The following is a 21,495-nucleotide window of genomic DNA, read 5'->3' on the forward strand; positions in this document are numbered from 1 at the left end:
TCATATGCAGGCATAACAAGCTTATACCTGTGTATGTCAACACAGCCAATTCCAGCCCATACATTCACATGGGAACCTTCTCATCTCCCTATGTAGTGCTTTCATAAGAAATCGAGACACTGGAAGTAGTACCATACTATGCAAGTTCCTTAAGTTTCTTTTTCACATCGGACCTACCTTCCTGTTAGTGGTATTGAGAGTGTTTGAGTCCAAGATGTGGACAATGGCTCACAGCTCAGGTTGCATTTCCATTAATAAAGCACAAGCAAATTATAGCGGAGTAGAAATGGATTTTGCCAAACCACTAATTGCTGTGTTTAAGCAGTTAATGCCTGCCCATGTGTAACTGACAGATTACTTTCATACTATACATTTGGAATTTTTTCTGTCAGGAGTGTTTAGAAAAGTTAAAAAATGATTTTCTTTGTCTTTCAGTTTAGTCTGCTTTTCATCACCAAATGAAAATATTTCATGCTACAAACTCAGTCTCTTTAGAGAGTGATATTCTATATCCCTTGTTTCTGATGAGTTTTAAACATGGAGCCATTTATAGTCAGTGTTTTGCAGTATTTTAATCTATGCAATATCTTAAGATGATCCTTCTGTCTTATGGAATAGGCTATTATTTGTTTTTCACAAAGGAGACTTTAATCCTACTGAGAGTCTCAACTTCAGTAAACCCAGTGAATTAATGGGATTTACAATAAGTGTTGGGTCAACCACTGATTAAGTCTCTGCTTCAATTCAGTTGGTCAGCAGGATTCAGGCCAAGGTTTCCTTATCTCAAACAAGTCTATCTTTTGTGAGTTTTATTTCCCTTACACTTTTAAATAACCTCATGGAAACCATTCCATCATAGCACTATTCCCCATGGTCAATTTTATTTGGTCAGTTCCCTCCATGTAGCTTTGACTGTTCACTTCTGTTACCTAGGAGGGTGGTCCAGTCGACAGAATTGGAAGCAGAAGGGGGTTGTTCCTTTTTTTCCTCCTGAGTGCCCCAGTCCGGAAGACTGAGAAGCTCTTGAGAGTTTGTTTTTGAAGAGCACTAGGGGCTACAGAAGATGGAGAGACGGGGGGAAGAAAGGCTATAGTGCCTATTAGTTCCAGGGTGGACTTCTCATCTTATTAATATATGTCTTATGTTGCTTCATTGGTTTTAAAAACCAGATAAATGGTCTTGGAGGGCTGCATGCAGGCCACAGGCATTAGTTTGAGGACCTCTGTTATAGGCTTTGGTCAAGATCCTGCATTGTTAGGTGCAACTATGATGTTGGAGTTCTTCTGTTGTAATTACATCTGTTAATGCCAGCTTCCCCAAAAGACTTTCTGAGCATTTCAGTACTCCAAGCTAGGAATTGATATCTGCAGCACTCTCCCAGTAGGCGAGCATATAATCAGTGAAGATTATATGGGAAATCAGCAACATCCTTTTCTGTGCTGTACTAAATGGCACATTAATATGGCATATTATCCGTGTCTCGGTTCCATTACACTTAAAGACCTACTACAGATTGTGCAAGGGGTAGCCTTTGAAAAGTGTCTCCAGCAACTTCAGAGGGTACAATGGAACTGAAATCATATTACCCCAATATTTAAAAAACTGAACTGTTTGCTCAGTTGTATTATGAGCTGTTGTACCCCAGACACCTTTGGTTTCTGAACCTGATTCAGAAAAGAACTTTGACCAGGATGAAGCTTATTCTGACTTCGTGCCTAGTCCGCAGAGCTCCTTCCAATTACAGAGCCCAGCTGTTGATAGCTCGGATGCTTCCTTAATTGGGAGAGATACTGAAAATATTACTCCCGTGGCTGAACCAGATGTCCCGAGTTCCCCAGGGAATGTATCCTTTAACAGAAGGGAGTTTCTGCATCGCCAGAGATCAGAAAAACAAGGGCTCCGAAGGAGTCAACGTTTGGCATCTCGAGGGGATAATGGATAGATTCCCTTGGGAACCTCTGGGGAGTTTGGCTTCCCTTCGCTGTGATCAGATCTAAGTTCCATAAAAGTGGCCTACACTGTGAACACTTTGCGGTGTCAACGTAGCGATTTCCTGAGAACAGTTCACCGACTCTAGTTTCCTGATTTCACCAAGCCAAGTTTCCTGTTCCTGGCAGCCAAGCCGAGCCGTGACTCCCGATTAGAACCGAAGGAAATTCACTTCCTTGCCTTGTTCCTGAATCAAGATTGGTTTTTAGCTTCGTCTCGTTCCTGCCTTGATATCAAAGACTTCCTAGTGATTTTGGTCCTTGTTATTCACTCTTGCTTCCTTGTTGTCCCCCCCCCCTCCCAAGAACTTTCCAACAGTTTTGAGCGTGTTTCGGTTTCTGGACTTTGGACAATAATATTGGACATTTCTCTTCAATTCTTTGGACTAATTCATACCTTTTTATAAAGGACTATTGCTCATTCATCCTTTCCACTTATTCATTCCTGAATTTATTATTGTTTTAATAAAGATATTATATGATTATTGGTCTCTGTTTGGTTTCCAGTGCCTTGGGGTACAACATGAGCTCTCTTCAGGGTGTTAGTTTTATTCTTCAAAGCCCTAAAAGGCTTGGGCCAGGCTATCTCGGGGTTCTGCAGGGAAGGTCATTGCTGTCGGAAGAGGCATATTATTTGGGTATAAAAGAAAGGGAGAAATAATATGGAATAGATTTCTTCAAAAATGTTTACCTCCTTTTGATATCCTTTAGAGTTGTGTTTACTGTGGCAGGTTTTAAAAAGTTTTCTTAGTGTAGTACCGGTAGTTGTGAACTCATTTGTTATCATCTGGCAAAAAAGTATTGTAGAAGCATTCTTATATTTTATTAGCAGTAGCTAAAATTATTATGGTTAAGGGATGGAAATATGCTAAGAAAATAGATTTTCTTGCATGGTGGAGGATGCCATGAGATCTGCCATTAAATAAAAAAATGAATAGCTGGGTGTAAAGTTCTTAAAGGGGAAAGTTCAAAATATGACAGACATTAATTACTTTATGACAGCCTTTTTTCATTACTAGATTTTCGATACCTTACTTTTTGGAAAATGAAAAAGATTTTTTTAACTATCAGAAAACTAAATCTATCTTTGAGAGGGCTTATTTTGAATGTGTTTTGTGATATAATGATGCATTTTAGTAATACACACACACACACACACACATACACAAAATACATATTATATACTGTTTGTGTAGTTGATTAAGCCATACATTGAACCTTGTCTTTGAACATATTTTTGCTCCATTGATTTTGGGGCTCTCTCTGCCCCCTTCTCCCTCTATAAACACCCAGAGAGTTCCTTTTCAATTGGCTCATTCCATTTTCTAAATCCCTCATCCTCTGCAACAATACCAAGACTTGGTTTCTGTTGTGTGTTTTGTTTCTCTACTCCAGACTGGATTAGCTGCTCTTCAGTCTATTCTGTGTAGCAAGCAAGCTTCCTTCTCACGCAGTGAGGTTAAGACATGACTTGGCAACAACATACAGGATGTTAGCCAAAGGAGACACCCAAAACAAAGAAAGAAACGGAAAGAATTAAGCAGAAAGAAATAATTAAACAGAAAGACATGGAGAAGAAGAGGTAGCAACGAGAGACTACCTTGCCCTTTCTTTCCTGCTTCGCTTGTGACATTTGCCCATGAGGCACATTGTTCTGGGTTGTAAATGCCAGTCTGCCTTCTCACTTCTTGCCAGAAATAGAGGAAGCCAATGCAGTTAATGTTTCACTGCAACAAGCTCCAACAGGACCCTTTCCCTTCAGACTAAAGCTGTTCAACTTAACTGAACTTCAGCAACAGGAAGGAAGCACAGTTGCGTTGGCCTAAACTTCAGAGAAATCCCTCAAACAAAGCTTCCTTTACACCCCAGAAGTTATCTAGGCAAAACAGTTTAATCTTCAGTAATATTGTTTTGCTTGAAAGAAACGAATCAATCATCTCAAAGCAGTATTCAATCCAAAATCCACAACCAAAGGTGGGAAAGGCTCTATCAGAATGAAGGCTGTGTTTATACAAGTCCAGAACTAGAAAAGATTAATTCTTATGTTTTCCTTTCCCCTAAACGATCTTCATAGGAAGCAGCCCAGGCATCAGTGCTTAGAGTAGAGGGAGCTCCATAGGGTCCACCTATTTGATCAAATAGGGTGACACCTATTTGAGGATTTTCACACCCAGCACTAAGACTACAATGTAGCCATTTTAATTCCTCAGAATGCACCGATAAGGGAAAGTTTAGTGCTTGAGACTTTGGAAAAATAAAAAGGCCGCTCTTCAAGTGCTGCTTCTGCTTCCACTGTGAGATCTGGCCATGGTGATCCATGCCTTGGTTACATCTGTGTCAGGCTTCCTGAATAAGTGTGCAAAGGATCCGTTAATCACAATGTACTTTTATAAGGGTTTTTTTGTGGGGAGGGGGTGGCACCTACAGATATAACTTAGCTGATGTCACCATAGCTGCATCTCATGATGTAGGATCTTGACCTAAGTTTACAAATCATAGAGATCTCTCATGTGATAAGTGACCTTCCTGAAATTTTACTATCCGCATTTGAGTATAATGTAAGGTACTCCTCAATTCTGAAGGTGTGCAATACAAACAAATGTAATGCAAAGGGGTGATGGCCATGAAAAGGCTGGCAGAAAGCTGCACCCCTCTGCCTGGCCTTCCCATCAGCCTTTTTGTGGCCATAGCTGTCTTTCCCTCCTCTGTCCCCAGTTGGTACCGACTCTAACGCATTGAATGTAATCCACACCACAATTTCAGTAATGTAATTTAGCCAAACAAAATGAGTGGTAGACTCAAGTAAATATGATATATGCACCTGCGTATCCAATCACATCATAATTGGAATATATTAGCGATGAAACATTCCTACCATATATTATGTTCACAGCTTCACTTTTTAAGCAGAAAGCAGGGAAAAATAATATGTGAAGGCTGAAATGAGACATGAAGTAGAGTCTGAATCTTTTACTACTGAAAGAAAAGCAAAACCAAGATCCTTTGAGGCTAAAAAAGGCAGTTAATAAAGTGCTAGATAATCTAGGTAGGCATAAGACTGAAAACCTCAGGAAGAAGAAACAAAGTAGATCTAGCATTAGATTATCTTTAATGAATATTTGGGTGATACAATCCTCTATTTTAGAAAAAGAGCCAGAGGTCTGATGGCCATTAAATAAACCAAACATAGCTTTAAAATCATTCCAGAGTATTCACACAACTGTAGTTCAACAGCATGTACAAATGTCATATTAACCAGACTGATTTATTTTAAAGCTTCTGTGGAAAAAGTGAAAGAAAACGGCAATCAGCATTTCTTAAAATTAATGAACGATCATGGGAAATATCAATTGAAGCCCGACATGCTCTAATATATAATATACATATACCTTTGCAGAAGTTCAATTGAAAAAAAATCTCCCAAATGACAGATCTAATGTAGACCTGGGAATAAAAATGTTTTGCAATAGAGAGCTTTTCACAGGTGAAGGCTAAGTTCTGCAATATCAAAAGCATTTTTTATATTCTACAAAATACTCGAGGACAGTCCCCTTCCACTAATGTTCAACTTTGTTTATAAATTCTGCTTTATGGATTCTACAGCAATAAAAAATAGGAAAAGAAAAAACACAGAGTATACGAAATATTACTTGCGTTTACTAATACCTTTTAAATCAGAGAATATCTGGCTCACCAGATCTTGTTAGACTTTTAATCCCATAATCCATCTCCACTAGAAATACTAGTTAAGGCTGATGGGACTCCAGGACAACATCTGGAGGTTCACACAACTTCCACACAATTGTAGATACAAGAAGACAAGCCGACTGATCATTCAATTACATTCCAGATCAAGCACACCTTCACTTCAAAACTGCATCAGACATTAAAGCATGAGCCCTGCAATGATTTCTTAGTAAAATTCTTCACTTCATCCCTGGTATTCTGAATGCATTCTGCTTCTGAATCAAATTGTTTTAAAGCAGAGAGCACCAACACAAATTTGAATTTTTCATGTTGTAGATTTGATTTCTATATCTATGCACATAATAAAAGTGAAAAATGTGTTATGTGTGTATGTGGCAGAGGTGTCCATTTACACGCATCCAGGTAGGAGTTGTAATTCACCCTGCATCCAGAGAGCACTCTGGATGACAGATTAGGACCACGTTTGGCACACAGAACCCCCATGACCAACAGAACATAACTGGAGGTATGACCTTGATTTGAGGGAGCTGTAGTTCACCCGCATCCAGAGAGCACTCTCAATCCCACTGATGATGGATTTGGGCCAAACTTGGCACACACAACCCCCATGACCAACAGAACATACAGGTGGGATTTGGGGAGAACCGACCCACCCAAGTGGGAGTTGTAGTCCACCCAAATCCTTAAACATTTTCTTAATGGGACCACTCATAAAATCCCAAAACAATTATTTTTTCTAATAAATAGTGTTATAAATTATCAAATGTTTAACCTGGGTATAGTTGGGTATCTAAGCTAGTATTACTAAGAATGAAAGTGTAGGTTTGTTTTTGGGTGACAGACTTCTAAGACAGCTATAATTTCTAGAGAGCACTGTGACTCTTACCGACAACGGATCTGGACCACATTTGGCACACATAGCCATTAGCCAACATGATCAACAGAAAATACTGGAGCGGATTGAACCTAGAATTTGAGAGTTATAATTCACCCACATCCAGAGAGCATTCTGAACCCAACCAACAATGGATCTAGACCAAACTTGCTACGCATACCTGACATGCCCAAGTTTGAATACTGATGGGATTGGGGGGGAATGACCTTTAATTTTGGGAGTTGTAGTTCACCTACACCCAGAGAATACTATGAACCCAAAAGATAATGAACTTGCCCAAACTTGGAACACAGGCCTGACATGGCCAATTTTGATTACTGGTGGAGTTTGGGGGGGAATTGACCTTGAATTTTGAGAGTTGCAGTTCACTTACATCCAGAGAGCACCCAAGCGACGATGAATCTGGATCAAACTTGGCACACAGTCCTGACATGGCCAACTTTGAATACTGATGGAGTTGGAACAATGACAGATTATGTTGGGAGTTGTAGTTTACCCAACTTCTTATGCATTTTCTAATGAATCCATTCTTAAAATCCAAAACTCAACAATGAATACATTTATGTTTGTTGTTATAAAATATCTAACCTGGGCATTGCCAGGTACCTAAGTCAAAGTATGTATGTTTATGGGTGATAGATTTCCAAGACAGCTCCAATTTCCAGAGAGCACTGTGGCTCCCACCAATGACAGATCTGGACCAAACTTGGCACACTGACCCCCATAACCAACAGAAAATATTAGAGGGGTTGGGGGGGTTGTCCTTGAATTTGGGGAATAATGGTTCACCAACATTCATAGAGCACTCTGAACCCAACTGATGATGGATCTGGACCAAATTTGGCACACAGACCTAATCTGGCCAACTTTGAATACTGGTGAGGTTTGGAAGGGATTGAGCCCTAATTCCGGAAGTTACAGTTCACCCACAATCAAAGAGCACTGTGAATCCAACCAATGATAGATCTGGACCAAATGTGATACGCATACCCATTATAGCCAACTTTGAAAACTGGCAGGGTTTGGAGGGATTGGACCTTTAATTTAGGAGGTCATCCACATGCTGAGAGCGTTGTGAACCCAACTGACTATAGATCTTGACCAAACTTGACATGTACATCCAACATGACCAAGTTTGAATACTGGCAGGGTTTACAAGGAAATGACCTTGGATGCTGTGAGTATAATTCACTACATCCTTCTGCATTTTCTAATGGAAGCATTTATAAAAACCAAAGCAAAGACTGACTTTTTCTAATAAATAGCTTTACAAATTACCTAACCCAGGCATTGCTAGGTACCTAAGCTAGTCTTTATATAAAGTATGATCCCCCATACCTGTGAGATCAATACCCACAGTTTCATCTACTCACATTCAACAAAAGATGTACTCTCTAGAAATTTTCTAGACTCTCCAAGGCAACTTTATGGTCACTTCCGGTAAAAAAAGTTTATTATCCCTAATTTCCTGTTGTAGGACTTGTATATTACCATAAGCTATTAACAGAGGGCTAACAAAAAAGCTAGGCTGGTCAAATGTGGATTATTTTTCATTAATAAAATTAAGGCACTGAATAAAAATATTGCATTATTTCAATTTATGGGATAATGTAAGAGAAGTAAATTGACAATTCACACATCTCTTTAAACTCAGGTAAAATATGCTGAGTAGATGCAACACATAATGCATACTCACTTATACTTACTTAACTTTCAGAATAAAATGGTGTGATCTTTCATTCTTCCTTTGCATAAAAAACCCTGAGTTGACATGTTAAAAATATCTGATTTCTAAGGCACTGAAATACATTGGTTATTCACATTTACAATTCCAGCATCTCCTTTTGACAGTACAAAGGGAGAAACTGCAGTATCAGATGTTAAGGCACTGTATACTTAATTCATTAATAGCTGGATAGGGAAGATCTAAGGTGGATTTCAGATGGGTATCTTTTATTGCCAATCATTTCTCTTCTGCTGTTAATTTGCAAAGAGAAGTGTAACAGGATTTTTATATTTTACTATAAGGAATAGTCCACTTTTTATACCATAAATACTCATATATAAGTTGGCTTCCCGTGTCAGTTGAGAGCAAATTTTGGGGCCAAAATTAGAGATTTGATATGACGCATGAACAAGTCAAGTATCATTCCGCAGAAAAGGCAGAGTGCTAGCACTTCTTCAGGAGGCCAACAAACCTGGCTGCCTCTACAAGTTTTGCACCCAGGTCTTCAAATAGGCCAGAAATGGCCCAAAGCGGAGAGAGAATGGGAGGTCATTACTTCTTTTATGTTCTCCTTTGACAGACTAAGCTCTTGCCTTCTGCCACCCAACTCAGAAAAGGGGGTGGTTCCTTTTATTTTGTAAGAGTTAATGTCCAGTACTTACTGACTTATGGATAAGTCATCCCAGATTTTTGAGTTGGTTTTTTAACAAAAATATTAGATTTATACCTGAGTATATAGGATATGTTAATTTTATACATCTGTATGAGTGAAAAAGACACAGATCCCACTGGCTAGCAAGGAGAAAAGCACATTGGCTGACCATTTGAAGCTAACCATATATAATCTTAGCAATGGGCTCTATTTTATCAGTCTGTTAATTTAAAAAACCCAGTAAATCAGAAAAATTACACACATGTACATAAATACTACTTCTATGAATGTGTTGTTGAGTTGTAACACTGAAGCAAATTTTAAAAACCCAGTTGCCATCATTAAATGTGTTTCTGAAATTGCAGTGCCTAGAAATATATCTTTGACTCTATTGTTTCAAAATTTAGTATTACAGTATTAAAGCATTATGACACACTAACCATTTAAGTAATATTTCATCTTTTAAAAAATCTAAACAAAAAAAATTAGCATTCATTTGGGAAAGAACTCCTAAATTTTCACAATCACCATGGTCAATTTTCCAAGATCTGAATATGAATGGTTTCAAAAATTAATCTGGGTGATAAAATATGCTGAGCTGTGCATATTCCCTGAACATCACTTGTCTTAAAATCGACCTTGAAGATGGGAGCCTTAAAGATAAAAAAGAAAAGAAGAAGAAAAACTTTCTGAGGTTGAGAACAAAAAATGGAAGGAACATACAAGAAGATAATTAGAAGATATGTGAATCGTTCATAAAATGGGGATAATCAAAGCATGGCAATTCTATATTATATTCAGTGTGGAAGTAGGAGTCCCTGGTGGCGCAATGGGGTAAAACCCTTGTGCTGGCAGGACTGCTGACCGACAGGTAGGCGGTTCAAATTCAGAGACAACAGGTAAGCTCCTTCTGTCAGCTCCAACTCCCCATGTAGAGACATGAGAGAAGCCTCCCAAAAGGATGGTAAAACATCGAAACATCCATGCGTCCTCATGACAACGTCCTTGCAGACGGCCAAGTCTCTCACACAAGAAGCGACTTCCACTTTCTCAAGTCGCTCCTGACACACACAAAAAATATGTGGAAATACCCTTATCTTTAAAAAACATTTTGGAGAAGGTCTCTAATACCTCTAGTTTTCAAAAATTAATAGAAATGCCACTTCACAAACCAAATAGGTTTTAAAGAAAGCACAAGTTCTTCTACTTCATATCATACTAAGTAACTGTGACAAATACATTATGCTTTAATGCAATTCGTTTAAATATAAAATGAAGAGAGCAGGACAAGATCCTTACTCTACTACAGTGTTCAAACTTCTGAGCTCACATATCAGACAAAGAATTCTCAGAGTCTTTTTCTGCCTGAAGTCTCTGGACTGCTTTACCTAACAAATCCAAGTTATCTCTTAATTTGACGTGAAGTGTAAATGGCTTTGGTTTAGTAGTCAAGCCATAGGTGAAATCCATTTTAGAATCTTCCTTTGGATTGGCAGTGAAATTGCACTGGTGCACCAGGATGGCAATAAAGAGAAAGAGCTGGGCTTTGGATAACTCTTCCCCGATACATCTGCGCTTGCCCACTGAAAAGATCATGACGCTGCTAGTGAGGTCTTTATTGAGGGATCCATTCTCATACAGGAATCTGGCTGGGTTGAAATCCTCCGGGGATGGCCATTTGACTGGATCGTGATTTACGGACCACTGATTGACGAAGATCACTGTGTCTTTAGGAATGTGGTAACCCATCAAGGTAGTGTCCATTGTAGTGAAATGAGGAATGGTAACAGGCACAAAGCTGCTGAAACGCATGGTTTCATAAAGGAAAGCCATTACGTAAGGCAAGTGGGGCTGGTCCTCAGCACAAGGCAAACGGTCTCTGCCAACTACTTTATCTATTTCTTCTTGCAGTTTAGTCTGCACTTCTGGATACCTGGGGAGAAAAACAAGAGAACCACAGCTGATTTTGGGAACAGACAACATCTGAGAGCAGATGTTACCTGGAAAACACACACCAATATCCACAGATTCAATGAAAAAGCCATTCACTACAACACACTGATTGAAAGCACCTGGGATGCTAGGTTCCGGTTATGCAGAAATGGTAGGAGATGCTCTTTCAGGTAAATTACCCCAAGCTGTTTAGGGCTTAAGAAGTTAATTGTAGCACTTTCACTAGGAATTAAGATGCACTATTTGCCAATATAGATGTCATACGAGCATAATACAGTCATATCAGCCAATGTTATTACATTCCTGCTATAATACGATCATATTGCTCCTCTATTCAAAACCCTTCCATGAACAGAAGTAATCTTTTCATTTCTGGAGGGCAAAATCTAAATCCACCCCATTATCCTGTTGTCTTTTCCGTAGCTTTTCTCTAACGAAACATCTTACCAGCAGAGAGTAAATTACATTTTGTTTTCTTAAACAACTTTTCAATCTGGCAAGCTTCCCAGAATGTCAGTATTAGTTATTCACAAGCAATCATGTTACTCTTGTCCTGCTGCCCTTCTGCATTTTATGTCTTTCATTTTTTTTAAAGTGGGCAAAAGGTTACTTATGATTTTGTTTTCTTTCTTGAAATTTGCATTTGAGTCTATTAGACTTTGCACCACGTTTGTTTTTTTCACGCCCAAAAAATATCAAGTGGTATTTCTTTATTCCAGTTTTAACTGATGTTTTGCCCACATCTATGGCAGGCATCCTCAGAGGTTGTGAGGTCTGTTGAAAACAAGGCAAGTGGGGTTTATATATCTGTGGAAAGTCCAGGGTGGGAGAAAGAACTCTTGTCTGTTGAAAGTGTGAAATGTTGCAATTAATCACCTTGATTAGCACTAAATGGACTTGCAGCTTCAAGGCCTGACTGATTCCTGCCTAAGGGAATCCTTTGTTGGGAGGTGTTAGTTGGCCCTGATTGTTTCATGTCTGGAATTCCCGTTTTCAGAGTGTTGCTTTTTATTTATTGTCCTGGTTTTAGAATTTTTTAATACTAGTAGCCAGATTTTGTTCATTTTCATGGTTTCCTCCTTTCTGTTGAAATTGTCCACATGCTTGGGGATTTCAATGGCTTCTCTGTGTAGTCTGACATGATAGTTGTTAGAGTGGTTCAGCATTTCTATGTACTCCAATAATATGCTGTGTCCAGGTTGGTTCATCAAGTGCTTGCTATTGCTGACTTCTCTGGTTGAGTTAGTCTGCAGTGCCTTTTGTGTTCCTTGATTTGTGTATGGGCAATGCTGCTGCGTTTGGTGGTCCCTATGTAGATTTGTCCACAGCTGAATGGTATATGGTAGACTCCTGAAGAGGTGAGAGGATCCCTCTTGTCCTTTGCTGAATGTAGCATTTGTTGGATTTTCTTAGTGGGTCTGTAGATCATTTGTAGGTTGTGTTTCTTCATCAGCTTCCCTATAAAACTCCATTGCTTAGTTTCCAATATACCTCACAACCTCTGAGGATGCCTGCCATAGATGTAGGTGAAACGTCAAGAGAGAATGCCTCTGGAACATGGCCATAAAACCTGGAAAACTCACAGCAACCCAGTGATTCCAGCCTGAAAGCTTTCGACAACACAAAACTCAACACTTTGTGCTAGATTGGCTCCCTTGACAGGACAAATAAATATAACTGAGCGTTGTTGAAGTCTTTCAGGGCTGGAATGACTGGGGTGTGTGGTTTTATGGGCATATACTAGCAGCATTTTCTTCTGACATTTCATCTGCATCTGTGGCTGGGATCTTCTGAAAATCCTCTGAAGATGCCAGCTACGGATGCAGGCGAAACGTCAGGAGAAAATGTGGGCATGTAGAACAGAGATTTCACCTAAACATTAGGATGGGGTTGGGCTGCATGGCCCTTGGGTTCTCTTCCAACTCTAGGGTTCTATGACAGGCATGGGCAAACTTTAGAGCTGTAGAGACTGGGATGTATTGTTCACCTGCAATCTAAGAGCACTCTGAACCCAGCCAATGACGTATCTGGACCAAACGTGGCCAGATGCCAATGTCAATTCCTAATGCCAATGTCAATCACCCCCAAACCCAACATGGCCAACTGTGAATATTGACATGGTTTGGGGATGATTGCCCTGGGAATCTGGGAATTGTAGTTCACCCTTAATCCAGAGAGCACTGAGCCCAGTCAACGACATATCTGGACCAAACTTGGCACACTGACCCAACATGGCCAACTATGTATACTAGCAGGGTTTGGGGGTGATTGACATTGGCATTAGGAAGTTGTAGTTCACCCTTAATCCCGAGAGCACTGAACCCAGTCAACGAAATATCTGGACCAAACTTGGCACACTGACCCAACATGGCCAACTATGTATACTGGCAGGGTTTGGGGGGATTGACATTGGCATTAGGGAGTTGTAGTTCACCCTTAATCCCGAGAGCACTGAACCCAGCCGAAAACGGATCTGGACCAAACTTTGCACAGACCCAACACAGCTAACTGTGCATACTGGCGGGGTCTGGGGGTGATTGACATTGGCATCAGGGAGTTATAGTTCACCTATATTCAGAGAACACTGAACCCAGGAGGTGACAGATCTGGACCAAATTTGGTATGTAGACCCAACTGTGAATACTGGCAGAGTTTTGGGAGGATTGGCCCAAGATTTTTGGGAATTGTAGTTCACTCACATCCTTAAGCATTTCCTAATGGGAGCATTCATTAAAAAACAACAGGAAAGACTGAGTTTTTCTCTAAGAAATAGCGCAACAGATGTCCACACTGATATTACCCAACATCCAAAAGCAAACAATGCCTTTTTCAAATAGCCCGGGCAGAGCGGGGTCCCCAAGCTTGTAAGTGAATCAGGGATGGCGGGACGGTGGTCGCACCTGACGAGGCAGAGGAGGAGCCACTGGAGGGCGGTGGAGAGGGTGTCCTGGCTGGCGCCGAAGATGTCCGTGAGGGTGGCGGGCACGTGCTCGAGCGGCAGCCCCGGCCGGTCCTGCTGGAGGCGGATGCAGGCGTCCATAAGGTCGCGGGCGCGGTCCCCGGGGCGGAGGATGCGGCGGCGCCGGAGGAACTTTCCCCGCACGAAGCCGTAGAAGTCCCGGTTGAGGGCGCGGAAGGCGCGGAAGGCGGAGCGGACGGGGTTGGGGAAGCGGCGCAGCCAGGGCAGGGCGTCCACCAGGCTGCCGGCCCCGACGGCGCGCCCGAACTGCTCGTTGCGGCCCACCAGGCGGCGGAACTCCTCGTCGTCGTGCCCGTAGCGGCGCCCGAAGCAGAGCGCGCTCATGAGGCTGGCCACGGCCAGGACCAGGCTGGGCGCCGGGTCGAGGAAGGCGCCGCCCGCCCCGCGCCGCGCCAGCAGGCCCACCAGCGCCGCCGCCTCCGCCACCAGCGCCGCCTCCGCCGCCGCCCGCACCGCCTCCGCCCGCACCGCCGCCCGCGCCACCCGCCGCTGGGCGCGCCACGCCGCCACCGAGGCCCCGAAGGCCAGGCTGTGCCCGCCGGAGACCAGCGCGAAGGACGGGAAGGGCGGCCGGCCCGCGAAGGCCTCCCCCTGCCGCACCAGCGCCTGCCGGATGGCGCGCTCCCCGCTCAGCACCACCACGGGCCAGCGGCCCAGGCGCAGCCGGAACACCGGCCCGTACACGCCCGCCAGGCGGCCCAGCGCCAAGTGCGGCGCGCGGCCCAGCTGAGCCGCGTTGCCCACCAGCGGCCACGGGAACGGGCCCGGCGGGAGGCGGCGGCCTTGTCCTCCGCGGCGCGCCCGGCGCAGGGCGGCGAGCAGCAGCAAGAGCAGCAGCAGGAGCGGGCCCCGCAGCCGGGCCTCGCCGCTCCCCGGCGCTTCCTCCAGGCCACGCGGGCGGGCGCTGCAGGGAAAGAGGCAAACAAGAGTTAAGGCCTTCGGGCCCCCGAATCCCCAGAGCCCCGGCCGGCTCGTTCACCCACGCCGCGTGAGGAGGCCTGAGGCACACTTGGGCGCGCCCTCCGCGCTTGAATTTGGCGCCTTTGCAGAGAGGCCTTCCTAGGCACGTGCCTTTGTTTCTGCGCTGGAAGTAAAGGCTTCGCCCGCCCCGAAATAGGGGGACTGGAGCTGCACATTAATGACTCCGTGCTGTCCAAGGCTTTCATGGCCGGAATCACTGGGTTGCTGTGAGTTTTCCGGTCTGTCTGGCCGTGTTCTAGAAGCATTCTCTCCTCACCTTTCGCCCACATCCATGGCAGGCACCCGCAGAGGTTGGGAGGTATATTGGAAACTAAGCAATGGAGGTTTATATATCTGTGGAAGATCCAGGGTTGGAGAAGGAACTCTTGTCTGTTGGTTCGGTGTGGACAAGCTTTATTTCACGCACAAGTCTATTTTTTAATGTATAAAATTACCTTTAGACTGTTTAAGTATCATAGAAATGTGTGATTTCAAAGTTTAGGCTTCGGTTCCATCTCCAAGGTCTCTCATTATGTCGGTATAAGCAAATACAGGCCTTCCAAAATCTGGGGTGGGGCAATTGGCCACCTTGATTATCATTGAATATCCTCTGAGGATGCCTGCTATTGATGTGGGCTTAACATCAGGAGAGAATGCATCTGGAACATAAAGCCCAGAAAGCTCCCAGCAGTGCAGTGGTTCCAGCCATGAAAGCCTTCGACAACACATTAGGCAAATGAGGTTTATATACCTGTGGAAGGTCCAGGGTGGGAGAAAGAACTCTTGTCAATTTGAGGCAGGTGTAAATGTTTCAACTGGTCAGCTTCATTAGCATTGAATAGCCTCTGGCAGCTTCAAAGCCTGGCTGCTTCCTGTCAACCTGTCTGTCAATTACTGGAGTCAGCAATGAGGCTTGGAAGGCCCACAGCTCACAGGCATGATTTTTAAACGTTACCATGGCAACCAACCAATGGCCTACACGCCTCATCACCTGAGAAACAGGAGCTGAGGCCATGCTTTTAAACTACTGAGTCATCAAGTTGCTGTGAGTTTTCCGGGCTGTATGGCCATGTTCCAGAAGCATTATCTCCTCACGTTTTGCCCACATCTATGGCAGACCTTCTAAGAGGTTGTGAGGGTGTATCGGAAACTAGGCAAGTGAGATTTATCTGGGGAATGTTCAAGGTGGGAGAAAGAACTCTTGTCTGCCTGAGACAAGTGTGAATGCTGCAACTGGCCAGCTTGATTAGCACTGAATAGCTTTGTAGCTTCAAGGTCTGCTGTTTCCTGCCTGGGGGAATCCTTTGTTGGGAAGTGTTATCTGGTCCTGATTGTTTCTTGTCTGGAATTCCCCTGTTTTCTGAATGCTGTTCTTTATTTACTGTCCTGATTTTAGAGTTTTTTTAATATTGGTAGCCAGATTTTTTTTCATTTTCATGGTTTTTTCCTTTCTGTTGAAATTGTCCACATGCTTGTGGATTTCAGTGGCTTCTCTGTATAGTGTGACATGGTGGTTGTTAGGGTGGTCCGAATCAAGGAACAGGAAAGGCACTGCAGACTAATTCAACCAGAGAGGTCAGCCATAGGAGAGCACTTGATGAAGCAATCTGGACACAGCATATTATTTGAGAACACAGAAATGCTGGACCACTCTAACAACCATCATTGTCCACATGCTTGTGGATTTCAATGGCTTCTCTGTGTAGTCTGACATGATAGCTGTTGGAGTGGTTGAGCATTTCTGTGTTCTCAAATAATATACTGTGTCAAGGGTGTTTCATCAAGTGCTCTGCTATGTCTGAATTCTCTGGTTGAGTTAGTCTGGAGTGCCCACCCTGGACATTCCAGATATATAAAGCCCACTTACCTAGTTTCCAACACCTCACAACCTCTGAGGATGCCTGCCATAGATGTGTGCGAAACGTCAGGAGAGAATGCTTATGGAACATGGCCATACAGCTGGAAAACTTTCAGCAACCCGATGACTCAGTTCAGGCCTGTTCTTAGGTGATGAGGTGCAGGCCGCTGGGAGAGGTGTGTTGGTTGGTTGACATGGTAACATTTCAAAAACCATGCCAATGAGTCGTGGGCCTTCCAAGCCTCGTTGCTGACTCCAGTAATGCACAGACAGGTTGGGAGGAGCTCTTTTCCCAAAATGCATATGATCAGATGGAGATTTGGGATTCCCCACCCCGGATTTTGGAAGGCCTGTATTTGCCTGTACCGACATAATGAGAGACCTTGGAGATGGGACCCAAGCCTAAATTCTCAAATCAGAGGTTTCTATTATACCTTAACAGTCTGAAGGTAATTTTATACAATTAAAAAAATAGATTTGTGCATGAAATAAAGCTTCACACTGAACCACCAGAAAACTAAAATGACACTATCTCAGCTAAGTATTATTGTTGTTTTTGTATTTTTGGAGTATTTTGGATTTGGAAACCACATAAGGAATGCTCAACCTGTAATGCAAGCATGGGCAAACTTGGGCCCTCCAGGTGTTTTGGACTACAACTTCCACAATTCCTAACAGCCTCAGGCCCCTTCCTTTTCCTCCTCAGCTGCTTAGGAATTGTGGGAGTTGTAGTCCAAAATACCTGGCGAGCCCAAGTTTGCCCATGCCTACTGTAATGTCTTGCAACTACATACAACTTTTCAAAGGGAGAGCTCAGTCTGATTGCAGTAAATACCAGAGTGGGATAAACGTAATTAAATGCTGGACCAGGACTTGCAAGTTCCATGTTTTGAACCTTAGCCCTAACATTTAATAAGGTTGATTTGGGGGCAGTCACCATTTTTGGCCTCTTAAGATTTTCTGGGACCATGAATTGAGGAAGGAGAAACATCTCAGTTAAGATAAATGTATACCACTATGAGCTATTAGGAAAAGGAAGGGGGAATATAGATGTAAACAATAAGTAGGCAGTAATTTGAGTAAAACCAGTAAGTTTCTTAATTTTCTAATATAGGCTGTAAGTGCCCAAAGCTTTCCAGAAACAGAAATAATGATATTTTGCCATGATCAGGGAAGTATATTGCAGAAAGTTATGCTCAGAGCAGAAATCTGTGGGACTGGAGTTAGAAATTGAGAGAACCACACACATTTGTCTAGATCCAATCTCTAGATAGACAACTTATTTTATTGAGTTTGTAATGCTTACTTTATAATTCACTTTTAAAATTTAATAAAGAAAAAAGCAGTTTTAATTAGATGTGGGAGTGACAGACTAAGTTTTAATGAAGAGGAATGTAATACTCAATATTTCATAGTAGCAAATGCAAGCTTCATTTAAAACATTTAAATCTATACTCTGGAGTAAGTCATACTGCATTCAGTAAGGCTTTTCACATCTTTTATCTCAGACCTGCATATTACTATTGCTGACATTTTTGAAGTGAGTTTTAAAAAATTAGCCAATTAATGTTCCTCTACCCTGCGTTTTTGTATTTTATCTGATAAAAGTCTGTTTATTTACCCTATCTTTTTCTAGCACATTTCTTCTATCTTAAATAGCCAAATGACAGACAAACAATTCAGAACCTTTATTGATTACTTTTTTTTTCTTTCAGGAAAGGCTAAATGTGTAAAAAAATGCTTGTCATGTTTTTTTATTTTATTTATATGAACACTACACTGAATTTTATACTCAAAAATATTCTGTGAGCTTTTGCTCTATTTTGCTCTATTTGTGCAATCTGTAAATCACAAAATGGCCCTTCCAGCCATCCAAACCAACCCCAGCCATGGAGTTAAGAATTTAGAACCCTCAAATTAAACAGAATTGTAATTTTTAGAATGAGTGCTGGACTTTGTTATGCATTTAGGGTAAATCAAATTCCAAGCTGACAATCCATTATAGAGACATTACCCTGTTCTAATTTGCTAGAAAGTGAAGCTTCACATTAAGTGAAAAAGATAACCCAAATTTTGAAATATAGCGGTAATTGTTTCTACTGCTCTGAGTTACCCTAATGAATCTGAACTATAGCCTCACTTCCAATCATTTCCTATTCAGGCTGTGTTTCAATACATACTTGACAGTAAGTGTGAACCCACTGACATGCATAGGCGTGTACATTAAGTATATTTATATACCTCTGTCTTCCACATAGCTATTGTACCCAGATGGGTTAACTGTAGTAACAGAGGTAATCCTCCATGCATCTGATGAAGTGGGCTGCAGTCTTTGAAAACTTTATTTGGAGGATACCTTAGTGTTTTTGCTGCAACAGACAGCATTAGTTGTCCCACTGGTATCCATCTTTATGTATTTTTTGTGTATTGTGCAATAATTATAAAATATTAATCCTAATCATCATCATTCATCCCAACCCCATTGTCCTTTCCCTGTTTTACAGTCCTTATTTTGTTTATGCTCATAACCCAGTGTAATAGGTTAGTTAGATTGACAGACTGTAACTGGTCCAAGACCACACAAAAGGTGGAGATTTGAGCCAAAATCCAATTGTAGCAACCTTTCTTGCTGGCTGTACCTTCCATCAAGATAATCATTAAAATAACGGTGGAAAGAAAATATTTTTTCTAGATAGCTGGGTCCATGGATTGACTAAGGGAGAAGTGCAATTCTGCATTCCACATGTGTTTCAAAGTTATTTGACAGAATCATTTAAAACTTGGGTGCTGCCTGCTTACCTGTCAACTTGCCTTACAGTATTTACTTAATTATATTTGACCCAAGGGTAGCTCCTTATCAAATTAAAATAATTAAGAAAAACATTATAATCTGCAGTTCACATGTAGCTAGATCTTTTGTTCTATAGCTTAAAACACATGGAAATAAATCAGTTTAAAGTTTGTTACATGGAAGCCACTTAGAAGGACCAACTTAACAAAGAAGATGTAGAATTAAGGTGTACATGGTTGTGTATGGTGCCATCCCCAAAGTGATGAAACCTATATGACTTCCTGACATTTTGCCTGCATCTATGGCAGAGATCCTCAAAGATTGTGAGCTGGATGCAATTCAAGCGGCATTTTGTATTGAAACTGCATTATTTGGTTGTGTAGATCCAGCCCGCCTCAAGTTTGAGAGAGCAAGGGCATCTTCCCTTAGTGCTTTGTGGGGGGTTCTGTCATCTTGGGTTGGCATGGGCAAATTTCGGCCTCCCGGGTGTTTTGGACTTCAACTCCCATAATTCCTAACAGCCTACCGGCGGTTAGGAATTATGAGAGTTGAAGTCCAAAACACCTGGAGGGCCGAAGTTTGCTCATGCCCGATCTATATGCAGTCTGACACCACTTCAACCGCTATGGCTCAAAGCTATGGGATCCTGGGATTCTAAAGTTTCGTGAGGCAATACCACGCTTTGCCAGAGATGAGTAAAACCTTGTGCGACTACTCTCAGATCCCCATAGAATGGAGCCACGGCAGTGGAAGTGGTCTCTCTCGAAGTGGATCAGGGCTTCAGCGTGGATGCTCCCTGGGGCGCAGGCGGCGCGGACTGACCTGATGTTCACCAGAGCGGCTTCGTCCATCTCCCTCTGGCTCATGGTGCGCCCGCCCGGCAAGGGCGACTCGAAGGGAGGAAGCGAGAAGGAAGGGTCCTCTGTGGGTGGCTGCTCTTCTCAGCCTTCTTCGAGGGAAGCCGGGCTCCGAGGCGCGGAAAGAGCGCTCCTCCTCGTTCTCGTTCCCTTGCTCTCTCTGGCTCTCTCTCTCGCTCTCTGTGTGTATTTATCCAGCCCCAGGGCCGTTGCCAAAGTTTCCCATCCTCTGGAGTGTCACCTCCCCGTTGCGTGCCGAGCCTGCCTTGCGTGATCTCCTGATGGAAACCCTCTGGCCATCCCCTTCCCACCCACCCACCCCCACGCTTCCCCTTCCCCGCAGGAGAGGAGAGGAGAAGAGCCCACCGCGGGCGCGCACGCGAGGGGACCGCCAAGCCCGGCGCCCAGGGAGGGGGGAGATGGGGGAAGAGAGAGAAAAAAAGGATCGGGGAGAGGAGACCAACCTCATGCCCAGCCCTCCCCCCAACATGGGACTTGGGTTTCCTCTCCCACCTGCAAGAAGGCCAGAGATGTCTCTTCTAACTATAATTTAAAGGGGAGGGTATGACAGTTACCATGGGGATTTTGTTTTTTTTTCCTGCCACTTATAAGAATGCTAGACAGGTCTCGTCTAACAAAAAGGGACTGAGGGTGCAAATTACTGATCACCCCCCTCCCAACCGGATTTTGGTTTCTTCTCCCATGCTATTTTTTTTTCCATATCAGGAGCAACCTGAGAAACTGCAAGTCGCTTCTGGTGTGAGAGAATTGGCCGTCTGCAAGGACGTTACCCAGGGGATGCCTGGATGTTTTGATGTTTTTATCATCCTTGTGGGAGGTTTCTCTCATGTCCCCGCATGGAGCTGGAGCTGATAGAGGGAGCTCATCCGCGCTCTCCACGGGTGGGATTCGAACCTGGCAGCTTTCAGATCAGCAACCCAACCTTCAGGTTTTTGTTTTGGTTTTTTTTCGTGTCAGGAGCAACCGGTGTTGCTTCTGGAGTGAGATAATTGGCCGTCTGCAAGGACGTTACCCAGGGGACGCCCGGATGTTTTGATGTTTTTATAATCCTTGTGGGAGACTTCTCTCATGTCCCCGCATGGAGCTGGAGCTGATAGAGGGAGCTC

At 43.0% G+C, this 21,495-nt stretch overlaps 2 protein-coding genes across 3 annotated transcripts in view; one reads left to right on the plus strand and one right to left on the minus strand.

The window, feature by feature from the left end:
• Positions 1-21,495, plus strand: part of rmdn2 (regulator of microtubule dynamics 2) — a 101,966-nt gene that overhangs the window by 36,200 nt on the left and 44,271 nt on the right. The gene's annotated exons all lie outside the window — the stretch shown is intronic.
• Positions 5,081-20,671, minus strand: LOC100561291 (cytochrome P450 1B1). Its single transcript, XM_016990628.2, has 3 exons — positions 20,334-20,671; positions 13,823-14,806; positions 5,081-10,902 (listed from the first exon to the last, which is right to left on the minus strand). The coding sequence occupies exons 1-3, from the start codon at positions 20,375-20,377 to the stop codon at positions 10,296-10,298; spliced, it is 1,635 nt and encodes a 544-aa protein (XP_016846117.2). The 5' UTR covers positions 20,378-20,671; the 3' UTR covers positions 5,081-10,295.

Source organism: Anolis carolinensis, chromosome 1 (genome assembly GCF_035594765.1).
Source record: "Anolis carolinensis isolate JA03-04 chromosome 1, rAnoCar3.1.pri, whole genome shotgun sequence".
NCBI lineage: Eukaryota > Metazoa > Chordata > Lepidosauria > Squamata > Dactyloidae > Anolis > Anolis carolinensis.